The 14194-nt window shown below is 47.6% G+C and overlaps 1 protein-coding gene across 1 annotated transcript in view; it reads right to left on the bottom strand.

Moving 5' to 3' along the window:
- Positions 1 to 8794, bottom strand: part of RASL10B (RAS like family 10 member B) — a 30494-nt gene extending 21700 nt beyond the window's left edge. The window contains exon 1 of the mRNA XM_019545373.1: positions 8427 to 8794. Within this exon, the coding sequence (XP_019400918.1) occupies positions 8427 to 8642 (216 nt within the window). The 5' untranslated portion in view covers positions 8643 to 8794. The remainder of the gene's footprint in view (positions 1 to 8426) is intronic.
- Between the last annotated feature and the right edge of the window lie 5400 nt (positions 8795 to 14194).

Genomic DNA, 14194 nt, shown 5'->3' with positions numbered 1-14194 from the left:
CGGACTAGATGATCTGCTCAGGTCCCTTCCGACCCTAGAAACTATGAAATCTATGTTCCTCACAACACAGAGAAATGAGCCATACATTCGTCCTCACAATAAAGACTTGTTCATGTAACAATCAGGCAGTTTCAGGAGGAGTGGCTGTCATTACTTGCCTGGGGCATTAGTAAATTAAGGGCTGTTTCTTCCATCTCATGACCCCCAGGGAGAAAAGCTTATCTCCTGATAGCCTGCTTCCCACAGTCTCGTCAACTGCTGAATTATGCATTGCTACAAGTCCCATATTTTGTGATTATAAACACTGTATATTTATAGATCACTGAATGGCTCTTTCCACTTCACGCTGGAGCAGGCCTGGCCCTACTGCTGCCAAGCTCCGCTTAACAGAAAGGACTGGAGCTATTTAAAGGAACGAGCACAGGGCAACCAAATCCACGTGATGTATATGGGCAGGGGCAAGGTCTGTCAGCAGTGCTGCAGCCCACATGAAATAACACATGCCTAACTACCTTCCCTTGCAGCTCTTTGCATCCCCATTGCATTGCATCCTGGCTGCTATCTTGCCTGTGATTCTCTTAAAGCCAGGACAATTGCATATGTATCTCCCTCTGCATTAGGTCCAGATTCATTTATTGATACAGCATTCAGCAAATCAGCTCCTGCAGTGGCAGCAATTACAGGCACAGGCACTGATCAGGGTGGGGGAGCAAGGCACAGAGACAGAAAAGGCAAGGAGCAGGAAACAGAGCAGCAGATCTTGCAGGGGGAGGGGATCGGTGTCACTTGGGGAAGGTGGGAGGCTTAACTTGTGGCACATCTGCTAAAAAAGTTGGTCCCCCACAGCTGTAGGGACACCCACAGGGGAATGTTTCTGTAGCCTGTCTCCAGTCTCTTGAGCCATCCAGATCACCAACCTCTCTCAACAGCCTTCTCTTTCCTATTCACACAACCTACTATCTGCCTTCTCTCTTTCTATTCTCCTTGGCAACTGAGTCCTTAGAGCAGCTATGGTAGGCCAAGGCCTGCCTTCCCCTTCTCCCTTCACTATCTTGAGCTTGTTCCAGGGAGCAATCTTTTCTCCCTGGAAATCTCCAGCTGTTTGCATCCTATGCCGTTGCCTGCACACTGTGGCATGGAGTTAATTGAGTATGTTAACATCATCCCCTGTGTCAATAAATTACCCTTCGCTGTTTCAGTCCGTCTCTCTGGCTGACCTTTTGTTCCCTCTGCACGCTGTTTCATTTTTAATCTTTCTCCTTTCCTGTGCAGCCTCCTTTCCACCCTCTCCTTTCACACTGCTTTGGGGGAATCCTCCCTCCTTTAACCATTTCCTGTATTCATCCTTCATCACAGCAACACTCCTCCCCACTGAAAGGAGCTGAGCTCAATTCTTCATACCCCATGAATGTGTCTCTGGCTGCAGGATGCAATGGGTCAATCTACAGTGTAAATAGGAGGCTTAAAAGAGGTTTAAGTGAAGCACGAGTTTTATGTATGACCCCTGTTTTCAGTGCATGGCCGCTGCTTTCGTCAAATGAAAAATGGCTTTATGACCAAATAAGGTTAGTCAATTACCAGTGTCGCCAAGATTCCCAAATTTCTGGAAGAGATTGCTATTTGAAAAATGAAACCCAAACTTTTTTTCCCCCCAACTGAAACTTTGTTTTCCTTTAAAAAAATACTAGAGATTTCTTTTTGGTTTCTGAGTCATAGGTTTTTTTTTTTGAATAACTGTCTATTTTGTGACAAACATTTGCGGAGGAAACACCACTTTTCTAATGGTCTTTTAAAATAATTAGCATTTCCAAGCAGCTCTTATTTCACTCACTGAGCAGTGGTATCAACCACCTAGACCATGTCTATACCCACCTCATTCTCCCACTAGAACTCCCTGCTAGCCAGGACCATAACCTTACTGGACTGCTCTACATGCATCACCTGCGCCTTAGCTCAAGAAAGGTGTTGTAGGCTTAGGAATCAGCAAATTAGGGATATACGCCTGCCTCTCTATGTGCCTAAGCTTTGTCTTCTATAAAGGAGAGGTCAACATGCCGACCCAATCTCATAAAGTCTCATTAGCTGTTGGCAGTAAAGTTGCAAAGTATTACTTAGCTCAGGTCTCTCTTCCACTTATAATCTATCAACTTCCAAGGCACCAAACAAGATGACTGCCTGGTCTTTGCCCCCAGATACCTTTAGCTCACTGCAGCAAGAACTATGAGACCAGTTCACATTCTCTGCATTGTGAGTCACCTAATTTATACCCACCAAAAAGACAGGGTGATGTAGCTGAATGGAAACACAAGACAAATCTAGTATGTTTAATGGACGGTCTGGGAGTCAACAGAACCATTGGGTAAACAGTTTATGCTCAGGACAGCAGTCCCACCACAAGACTCTCAGATCAGATCTTTTAAACCACAGTTAGTTACTATTAGGAGGATGCCAGGAGGGACCAGGCTACTGTCCCAAGAAACTAGACATCCTCTGGCAGAAAGTGGTGCTATGCAAAGAAGGGAAAGAGGATGCTTGGTTGCTGATGGGCACAGACAGGCTGGGACTCTTTCCCCCCTCTGGGAACTCTGCTGCACACCCCTGCTGGTTTCCATCACCTCTTGGTACCAGTTCTTGATTTCCCCCTCAGGCACACACTGAGGACAAGCACACGGTACTGAGGAGCTGATGGAGACAGCAGGGGGTTACAGGTCCCAACAGAGTGAACGAGTGAAGCAAGCTGGGCTTGCTGTGATCTAAGGAAGGAGAAAATTAGACTTACAAGACTGCTGGTGGGTGGGGGAGCCATCTTTTGCTGTGTGTACCAAAATAGCTCAGGAGGCAAGGGCCATCTTGTTTGTTCCAGGAATAGAGCAAGAGCTAAGAGAGGATTTGGGCTTCAGGCTACTCCTGGGGAGGAGAGACTGAGCCTGCAGACCATTATCCTAGTGCAGTACTGCCTGGCTGGAGGGAGACTTCTTAACTGGAGCACAGCCCCTAACATCCAGCTGACCCGAAGAACTGACTGCCACAGGGGAAGAAAACTCCCACTGCTTCCAAACAGGGCTGCAGAGGCTCAGTACTTTTCAAAATAAGGTCTGCAAATCCTTTCCACCCTATCCTCTTATATCTAGGACAGAAGGTGAAAAGCCTGGCCATCACTCTGTAAGGTGCCTAGAGTGCAAGGTGGGAAAATAGAAGCAGCCCCACTGGGCTCAGCAAGCAAGAAAACAGCATCATCTCAGAACTGAAATGGGACTGCGATCTGGAAAACCTCTGCTATGTAAATACTTTCTGTCTCCTCTCCCCCTTCCTTTCTCTCTCTTCAGTCCTAGGCATTTGCACTCATTTTCTCTTGCCTCGACTCCTGAATACTAATGCACTGTTGGAAACAATCAAACTACTAAGGTGGGGCTTTGATTTATCCCTTGTGCTCTGTTGGAACAATATCAGGTGCTCACATTAAATCCCCAGCAAGCCTGAAAGCACAACATAACAGCCCTTCTGAGAGAGCAAATCAAAATGACAGAACATGTCAGGAGAACAGGAAGTCTGCAGGATGCAGGATGGGGATGTTTTCTAGTGGACTGAGCGTGGTGCTGGAGTCAGAACTCGCTTTTTGTTCTGACGTATTGGGCAGCTACGGGCAACTCACTAAACTTTTCTGGACCCTGTTTTCCTCACTGGAAAGAAGAAACATTGCAAAGATTCAACCATGATTTGAATAGAAGTATGAGATTTTCTAGCCCTCAGAGATGTTTTTGAAATGTAGTAATAGAGAGTAATCTATTCATCTGGCAATTTAAGAAACACTGAAGTATCTCTTACAAGGGGAAAACCAGAGCATGGAATTACTGGTATCTCCTATAACATTAACTAAGGAGTCACTAACCTAACCTCTTAACATCATTTCATCTTCCACCAGTCCTCTATGAACCCTGAAGATGGCAGCTATAAAATTAGGGTCTCAGCAAACTGACTCGACCTTAGTGCTGACTTTAAGCACTGCAGCTCCTGGGAAAAAATCAATAAATTTTGCATTGCACAGTTGCAATAAGATCCAAAGGGTTTGTTGCTCCCAAATTCTCAATATTCTGTCACCCATCAGCCTGTTGGTTGACATGTCATCTATGACATTAGCAGATTGATGATGGGAGGATGTAATACCTTACTAAGGAGTAATTTTTAAAAGGACAGCCTGTTTCTGTTGGTGCAGCACAACGTCCTCAAAAAGCCCCAGATTTGTTTTGCCTGAAGAACAAAGAAAGCTTACCATACTTAGCAAATCCAATCACACAATACATGGGTAAAGGCAAAAAAGGCGGAGCAATGGATTAGAAATTCAGGAGGAGTTTAGCTGGACACTGGATTTTGTTGGTGTGCCACTAAGAGAAAAAACAGAGACACCAGCCAACATTTGCTAAGATATGTACCGGAAGTTAGTTAACCAAATGTTTTTTCAAGAGGCCTGCAGCTGCCATTGAGGTTAATGGGACTTGTGTGGCTCAGCTCCTCCGCAAATCAAATGCTAAAGCAGGGCTTTGGTTAATCCCTGATTGTGCATCAGCGCAAGGCCAGGTGTTCATACTAAATCCATAAGCGCATACTAAGCCCGTAAGTCCTAAAGTGCAGACATCCTGCTCGCCTGGCCATCAACATGCTGTTGGGCTCTTTTTATCATACTGGGAAAGGGAACAAGTTTCACTCTCATTAGCACCATTTCAGCGAAGCATGTAAGCCTGTGCTTAAGTCCCATTTAAATCAGAGGCTTAAGCATGTGCCTAAAGCTAAGCACGTGTTTCAGCTTTCTGCTGAAACTAGGCCATCTTTCCTACTGTTACGCAAATCCTTAGGTTGAGTTAGGAACACCCTTATCCCTCTCCCACAGGAATATAGACAATGTCTAAATTATCCTAAATGATTTGAGTGCATCCAAAACATTCAGATCTGTATAGAGGGGAAGGCATGTGGCAGCAAGATGCATCAGGTGGAATGCCCCAGGGGTCAGTCCTGGGGCTGGTTTTGCTCAATACCTTCATCAATGACCTGGAAGATGCGATACAGTGCACCCTCAACTAGTGTGCAGATGACACTAAGCTAAGGGTAGTAGTAGATATGCTGGAGGGCAGGGCTAGGATTCAGAAAGACCTAGACAACTTGGAGGATTGGACCCAAAGAAATCTCTTGAGGTCCAATAAGGAAGAGTGCAAAGTCCTGCACTTAAGATGAAACAATTCCATGCACCATTACAGGCTGGGGATTGACTGGCTAAGCAGTAGAGCTGTGCAAAACTTCAGCAGCCATTTTGTTTTGGACAGGCTTTGGCCCATTCTGGTGCCCGAAACACCAAATCTGAAATGAAACAGAAGGCTCCAAAACATCTCTGGAATGAAACAAAAACATCCAAAACGTTTTGGAGATGTTTCAGAAAATTTTGGAGTTTTGGAGCCAAACTTGCAAGGAAACAAAAACTAAGGAGATGGAGGGAGAAGAGGGGGAAGGACTGCTCTGATATTGACATCTGTACCTGGCCAGTGTCTGCAATCCGTCTCTGAGGTCCCTTCCAACCCTAGTGCTCTAGGAGAAGGATGGCAGCCTGCTGTCATCCCATGCGCAGATCTGGGGGTCCACACCCCTCGGGAGGAGTCTGGTACAGCCCTGCAGGCCTCCTGGGGGGCGCAGGCTCCCAGATCTACGTGCAGGATGACAGCATGCTGCCGCTCCTAGCAAGTGATATGAGTTTTGCTTTGAACAGTTTGAGGTGCAGTTTCACAGAAACTCCAGCACCTATCTCCTTGAAATTTGGCAGGATTCTTGTCCTCAGAAGGGGCTACCGTCCCTGTAATTTTCATCTGAATCAGGCAAAAAAGACAAAGTTATAGGCATTTTAGTGATTCCCCATTACAGACTAAGGTCAAATAACTAAAACAGCGTTGAAACTCCGAAACAGATTCACCCAAATGGAAACGGAACAGTGATCCGAAATACCGAAACAAATTACAGTCCTCCAAAACCAAAATGAGACATAGCTGTTTTGCACAGTCCTATTAAGCAGCAGCTCTGCAGAAAATGACCTGGGGGTTACACTAGACAATAAGATGAATATGAGCTAAGTGTGTCACTGTGGCAAAGAAGGCTAATGGCAAACTGGGCTGCATCAGCAGGAGTGCTGGCAGCAGACTGAGGAAAGCACTTCTTTCCCTCTACTCAGCACTGGTGAGGCCACATGTGAAATAATGTGTCTAGTTTTGGGGCCCCACTACAGAAAGGACATGGACATATTAGAGAGAATCCAGTGGAAAGCAACCAAAAGTGGGGCTGGAGCACAGAATTTCTGAAAAGAAGCTGAAGGAACTAGGGTTATTTAGTCTGGAGAAGATAAGACCAAGGCGGGATTTAATAGCAGCCTTCAACTTTCTGAAGGGTGGTTCTAAAGAAGATGGAGATGGACCAGGGGTGGACAGTTATTTTGGCATTTAATGAGTTTTGGTGAGCTGTTGAGGGCCGCACACAAAATCTTCCAGAAGATATGATTTTATCCATAACAAGTTATAGATAAAAAAAAAAATCATATACTAAAAATCAAACACCTACTATACCATATTTTAATTTTATTAAAAAAATAATTTTTATCCTGATTGATTGATTGTTTAGTAGTATATGTAGAAGCAATTGCATAATAGCTCAAAATAAAGTCTCTTGTATATTGTGGACGGGTGTTGGGGGAACGTGCACGTGTGTGTGGGAGAGTGGGGGCATGAGGTGGGTATGTGGGGGTGTGCATGCATGTGGCAGGGGGGCTGCCCACATGCTATGTCCTGGGAGCTGACTATGGTGGTGGGAGGAAGAACTGGGCCACGTGCAGCAGAGCTTGCCAAGGCCGTGTGGTGCAGGTAGAGTCTGCCCCACCTTCTGGTCCACAGATACCCCCATGGCACTCTGCATGGGGCCAAGACCCCTGTGCTCCTCCCTGGGGCACCCTGCATAACACTCCTGCTGGAGCTGCTGGAGGCAGGGGGAACTGAGCAATCCCTGAGTGGCTGCAGCAGCAGAAGCAGCCCCACCAGGAAGCTGTGTATACTGGCCAGGGCTGGGGACAAGGCCAGGCTGGTGACATCAGCAAGGGTGGGGTGGATGCAGGTAGGAGCACAGAGTGGGCTGCTTCACTGCTTAGCCCCATGCAGACCACCACAGGGGCAGCTGTGGGCCAGATGAGATCAACTGGCAGGCTGGATCTGGCCCATGGGCTGTATTCTGTGCCCCCCCGATTAAACTGTTCTGTAGGTTGTGTAATGGTGGAAGATAACAGAACAAGAAGCAATGGTCTCAAGTTGCAGCAAAGGAAGTTTAGGTTAGATATTAGGAGAACCTCTCTCACCAGGAGGGTAGTAAAGCACTGGAATAGGTTTTCAGAGAAGTTGTGGACTCTCCACCCTTGGAGGTCTTAAAACCCGGCTCAAGGAAGCCTTGACTGGGATGATCTGGTTGGGGATGGTCCTGCTTTAAGCAGGAGACTGGACTAGATGACCTCCCGAGGTCCCTTCCAACCCTAATTTTCTATCATTCTATAAGAATGGGAATGTCCGATGCGAGTGTGGTTTCTTAGCTGCGTGGGCATACTAGCTGGTGTTTGGATGATCAGGGTCATTGTGCACTGTGTGTGTGTACGTGCGTGTGTGATGTGCATCAAGAAATGCATAACCGCTCTCATTAACATACAACTTCTGCAAAACCAGAAAAGGGCAATGGCTAGGCTACTGAAAGCTGAGACAGGTGCCTATCACACTGAGCAATATTGTCTCGTCTGTCTGGGTCCATCTGCCTCGTCTTAGATTGTGTCAAGGGCTGCCCTTTTGTCTGTGTTTGTACAGTACGTAGTGCAAAGACATACTGGTCAATAACTAGGGCTTGTAGGCACGACTACCAGGAATGACCTATTTTGTGGTATTGTGGTATTTTACCAACTGAAACAGTGACACACTGTGATGATTTAATATCTTCCACCTAAAGGTTTCAGAGAGTTGAGATGGAGGAAGAAAGAGGTATAATGACTTGCTCTGGCCAACGCTGTGATTCCTGGAATAGAACCCAGGAGTCCTGACTCTCGCTCCTGCACTTGGAACACGAGAACAAGCCTTTACTAGGCAGCCCCCTTAAACATTTGTTTAACAGTCACGTCCTGTCTTACACACCTAAGACACATCCTAATTCTAAGAGGCAAGCGGATGCAAAAATACAACATCAGCTGTGGACTAGTATCAACTACTGAATCAAATGGCAGGAGTCCAGTGGCAGTGGGTTTGTGTCATAACAGCACATGCAACCTTGAGGAAAAACCAGGACTGACTCCTCAATAAGGATGGGTCAGTAGCCAAGAAGTCGCATCTCCCTTTGGCAGGCATTACAGGGTCAGTGACTGGCACATGTACCTGCAGAGTGTTAACTGGGAAAGATGTGATGGGCGGGAAGTCCATGATCTGTAGGTCGTGCACATGGCCATTCATGACCACTGCTGGCAGGTAGACGCGCCGCGTCTTGGTGGGCACGCAGACGTCGCTGAACTCGTTGTAGAGGAACTGGCGGACGATGGCGCTCTTTCCAACCCCTTGAGCCCCAAGCACGGCAATCTTGAAAGTTGTCACCATGCCTCCCGGCCGTGGCCCCCCTGTGCAACTTGGCAATTGGCTCCTTGGCACAGTCCACTTTGTTGGCACTGCCAGGAAGGCCCCTGGCCTGCATATTCCAGCGGCTGCAGTGTCAGCCCCATTCAGGAAGCGTTTCCTCTTCAAGCCAGCCCATCACTACAAGACCGAGAAAGATCCAATGAAAAAAAGACACCTTCTTAAAAAACAAAAACAAAAAACACTCCCTTACAGCCACCCACCAGACAACACCACATCCCTCCTGTCTGCCTGAGATTCATGCACTGTCATGTCCACATAGTATCTGAACACATCACAGTCTTCAGTGTATTTCTCCTAACACTCCTGTGAGGCAGGGCAGGGCTGTTATCCTCCTTCTATGGCTGGGGACCAAAGGCAAGTGAGACCACAGCCCAGAAATCAGAAGCAATTAGGCATTTAAATACCTCTGAGGATCTGGGTCTAAAGTACCCACCGGAGGTCACACAGGAAGTCTGTGGCAGAAAAGGAACAAAAGTGCAGGTCTACTGAGGTTTCATTCACTGATCAAACCACTGGGCCATGCTTCCTCCTAGCCAGCCCGCTCCTTCCCCAGTGTTGGCACAGTCCCGGATGCGCTCCATTCACTGCAACCTAGATACAAGGTACCAGTGGTGTCACTAAGTTGGGGCAACTATGGCATCTACCCCAGGTACAATCTTGTGAGGGTGGGGAACCAGCTACTGCAACAGCCATGAGACCATGATTGCAGTGGCAGTAGCAACCAGAAGTCACTGCTGCCCTGGGTGCCCGGTACTCCATATGATACTTAACAGGACAGTTAAGTACCTTACAGAGGTGTAACAGTGCATGACACCTCTGTTGTAAGGTACTTAACTGTCCTGTCCTGAATAAAAGCTGCTCTAAACTCCACCAGTTGGCTGCTGCTGCCCACTAAGGACTGTTGGAGAACATCATTTTGGCCCATTTCCCTTGCCTGCCCCAGACAGTCCCCTGTAGAGGAGGCTGCAGAGAAGTAGAGGGAGGCGGGTTAGGAAATAGGTCCTCTCTTGTTGGGAAAGTCCATCTATTTGCTAGAGGTGCACCGATACATCAGTCCAAATTGTATTTAGACTGCAAGCGGCTCATCTGGTGGGTGGAGGGAGGGGGGGAGGACAGCTGCTGCCGCTGTACACATCCTAGGGGAGGCATGGGGGAGCATGTCCCCCCTGGATCTGGGCATGGGGTGAGGGTAGGCTGCTGCTGCAGACTGAGGTTGGGCTCTTCCCAGCAGGGGGACTGGGCTGGGGCTGAGCTCAGGGCAGGTGGAGGCAGAGCTGGGAGGGGGGGGCTACAGCCACCCCAAAATTAACCCAAGCCCCCCTGAGCTCCCCCTCTCAGTGCTGCTGCTCCCCATGGCAAATACAGCCCCAGCCTATCACTCCTGCTGGAAACAGCCCTGTGCTGCCCCTGACCCTGGCTCTGACTAACAGAAGCAGCCCACCCACGCTGAGCGCACAGATCTGGGGGCACATGCTGCCCCTAGGGGTGCATGCAGTGGTTGGCACCCCCCCACACTTCCTGGACAAACCACTTGCAGCCCCACTCTGTGGCCCACCCTGGCTGGGTAGTGCCTGCCCCAGCCCCTCCCTCACTGTGGAGGCTTCAATCTGCAGCCCCCATGCCCCTTTCCTTCCCTCAAAAGACTTGCCAGCCAGATGCTACTCTCCAAGCTGCTGGGCTGCATGTTGGAAATTGGGCTGGTATCGGCCAATATGGCTCGTTAATAATTGACCATCAGCATCAGCCCAAAAAATCTTTATCGGTGCACCCCTGCTATTTGTTTACTATTTGCAAGCAAAGGATTTAAGGGATGCTGCTGCTAAAAATGCTTGCAATGTCATTGCTAGCTCATAGTCCTTTGGTATTCTTAAAATCCCAGTTTCTGGAGTCAAGTGATTAGATGAGGCACTCAGTTTTCATTTTAAACCAAATACTGTTTCTAGCCCCTGAGGTGGTGCAGAAAAACTCAAAAAACATGAACCATACAGTTTCAAACATAAGATGGCAAATAAAAGAAGCTCAAAGTACCATTTTTAAAAACCCATGTGGCTTTTAAACTAGCCTCACGTGGTTTTTAAATGGTGAGATGTGTAGAGGATACAGCAAGAAATGGCATGTGCTTAGTTATTTCCAAAGGGGTTTTCATCTTATGGTGCAGTAGGAAGTATGAAACTTTATCTGCTTCTCCACTATATTGCACTTGTTTGGGATTTAAAAATCTTACCTAACTGAGATATGAAGGTGTTTCTCCCAGTTTCTCAACACTGGCAATTTTATTTTAGAAATACAATGGCAAAAATATCCCCAGCAGGTTTCTAGTCTCAGAGCCTCTGTTAGTGCTGGCTCTGTCCACCAAATACCTACTAGCACTGGTAACTGATTTTCTTCTGGCACTGGAGAAGGACTGGGTATATGCATTGGGCATGCTAGTTTAGAGTGAGCTATCAGACTAGACAACATGTCTAGTCTGCCTGCTTAGGATCAGTCTTGTGCCTAGTGAAGGGATTGAGGAAATTCTTGTTTGGCATCAAAAGTACTGAGATCAGACACTCCTAGCCCACACCCCTAACTGTCAAATCTAGTGCCTGCAAATTTGTATTCACAAATGGGGAGGAGCTGGTATCCTGTCCTGCAATTGAACTCTCAGTACATTATCTACTCTCAGGATTCAGCAGCACTGAGATGGGAGACTGCTGATCAGCCAGCTGAAGAATAATACTAGTGTTATTTATAAAGCAAGTGTATACACCCACTTGCTACACACGCATTCATCCTTCTGAATGCCAGGGATGCAGTACATCATCATCACCCAGCAGCAGCGGGGGCAGATAATCCCACATCTGCCACTTAATCTTACAGAGTGAAAAGACCCCTTTTTAAAAGCTTAACAGATCTCTTGGCACAAGCAAACAAAGGCCTGGGGAGCAGTAGGTCTTTCATGGCAATCCAGCAGCGATCAAAAACTGGATTCCATATATCAGTTCTTATACCCCCTCCTTTCCATAATAGCCCAGATGGACAGCACGCTCACCGCTCTACAACCTAGCCCAGCAGAGATCCAGTCACCCAAGATGCCACGATGAGTCCTTGGAGAATTATGGCTCAGCAGATATCCAGCAGGTTGAGGATCAACAGGATATAAAAGCTAGAAAATAGTGATCTTGGGGTGATCTCCTGTGAAGAAGCCATTAATTACTGTGGGCCCTACTTCCTGAAAGGAGAAGGGACCTGGTAGTGAAAATGCTTCTATAAATATATGGCTTCCTTGATTAGGTTAGATAGGGCTAGGGAGACAGATTAAATTAGGCACACGCACATAGATGTGGCGACCATCTAATTAGGAAATGTAGGAGTTGCCAGGATGCATCAGATCCAAGATCCATCCAATCCAGCATCCTGCTTCTGACTGTGGACAGCTCCAGATGTTCCAGAGGAAAGAGTGAGGACCCTACGGTAACAGGTGGGAGGTAAATGATCCCCTATGTCAGGTTTTATTTTGGTCTCTGCTAACCAGAGATGGACTGAGAGAGGAGGTTTCACCTCCCTTCCAAGATTTTGGTTATTAAGTACAATGGCTCTAGATGTTCTTGTTCCTGTTTTTGGAAAGCCCTGGAGGAGTCCTGCCCTCAGTGACCTCCTGTGGCAGTGCATTCTGCAGTACGAGAATACACTGTGTGGGGAAATGGTAGTTTCTTTTAATTACCTTGCATGTCCCCTTGCTGTGGTGTTCTGGGAGAGGACGAGCAGATAACTCTCTAATCTAGACCATTTCTACGTTACTCAGGTCTTCTCTAGTTACAGCCACTGTATTTCTAAAATAAAATTGCCAGTGTTGAGAAATTGGGAGAAACACCTTCTTATCTCCATTAGGTAAGATCGGGGCACAAGAAAAGAGATGCTCCCTGGGGGGACCAGGCTTAGATTCCTTGGGCAGGGCCCATCCCCATTTGTGCATGATGGAGCCCTGGTCCAGGGCTAGGACACCTCAATGTTAGTGCCATTCAAATAATCACAAAAATACCTTGCTTAGCACCTTGTTCCCAGAGACCTCTCACCCTAGTGCTGGAGGGCTCTCATCCACACTCCTTTATATAACCCCGATGTGTACCACTAGAATACCTCACTCAGCTTTCTGCCTCACAAGCCCAGAGGCCCCACACTCCAGAGCGACCAAAGAAGAATCCCACTCTACGTAGCCTTGAGAACACATCTGGGCCCTGCACTAGGGACTCAGGGTCCTGCAAGGGCCTTCCCAGAGCTCAGAAACACCTCTCTTGTCTGTCTGACTAGGAGGAAAGGCATTTAACTGGGAGAGTATCTCTGCTGCAGGAACAGCTCTGCTGTTTCATTTCAGGGCTTGACTGGTGAGGTAATTAACTTGGCAGAAGCTAATTTCTGAGCAGGCTGATGTGCCGAGTACTAGAGAGGCGGATGCACGTGGAGAGACAGGTGCACACACGCGTGCGCACCCAATTAGGGAGACAATTGTGGACCAACACACACACCCAGAGCAGTATTCATTCACATACAAGGACAATGGAGACACACCTAGACACACACACAGGACCCAGCATTTCTCAAAGCTACCCACAAACACACAAACAAATTCTAGTCCGCAGTCACCACCCTGCCTAGCCGTATTCCCACAGCCAGGTGAAAGACACTGTGCACAGTGATGGAGAGCTGCATATGGAGACAGGCTCTCCAGGCCTCCCTGATCCCAGTAAGAGAACACCCATTAACTCAATGGGGGACAAGATTTCTCCCACTGATTGCAGAGGCCTGGGTGACATGGGAGCCTGTGTTTCTAATCAGGCAGGTACAGCTAAGAAGGAAAAAGTGCTTCTTTCTCTCTGCAGAATCTGAACTCTCAAAAGAACGGATTTGGCCTCTAAGGGAAAGCCCTGATCCTACCCCCATAGCAGCAGAGCTGCATGTGCCCATTCAGGCTGATTATATCTCCATGCAAGATCACGCCAGTCTGGAAAGAACGCTGTAGCAAATCGCTTAGTTACAACCACCAACGAGGCTCAGCATGGAGATGAGACAGATTAGATGGCAGTGTCTCCTTTGCCATGCATCACTCTCCATGGGGCAAAGGCGTTCAGGCTTTCTGTTCAGTTATGTCTCCTCAAAACTCCCCGTGTTTTGGAGGAAGATGGGTGACCTAGTGATTAAAGCAGAAGGCTGGGAGTCAGGACTCCTGGGTGCCACACCTTGTTCTGTGACTCACTTTGCTACATGATCTCAGCTTATTTATTTCCCATCTCTGTGCCTCAGTTTACCCGCCAGCAAATCAAGGGAAATGCTTAATTCACTGTGTTCGGTGTTGATGAGGCCACATCTGGAGTACAGTGTCCAGTTTTGGGCTCCCGCTACACAAAGGATGTGGACAAATTGGAGACAGTCTAGTGGAGGGCAGTGAAAATGGTTAGGGGGCTAGGGCACAAGACTTCTGAAGAGAGGCCGAGGGAGCTGGGATTATTAGTCTAGAGAAGAGAAGGCTGAGAGGG

This window comes from Crocodylus porosus, unplaced genomic scaffold (genome assembly GCF_001723895.1).
Source record: "Crocodylus porosus isolate Cpor-Errol unplaced genomic scaffold, CroPor_comp1, whole genome shotgun sequence".
Lineage (NCBI taxonomy): Eukaryota > Metazoa > Chordata > Crocodylia > Crocodylidae > Crocodylus > Crocodylus porosus.
This window is presented reverse-complemented; position numbering and strand designations above follow the sequence as displayed.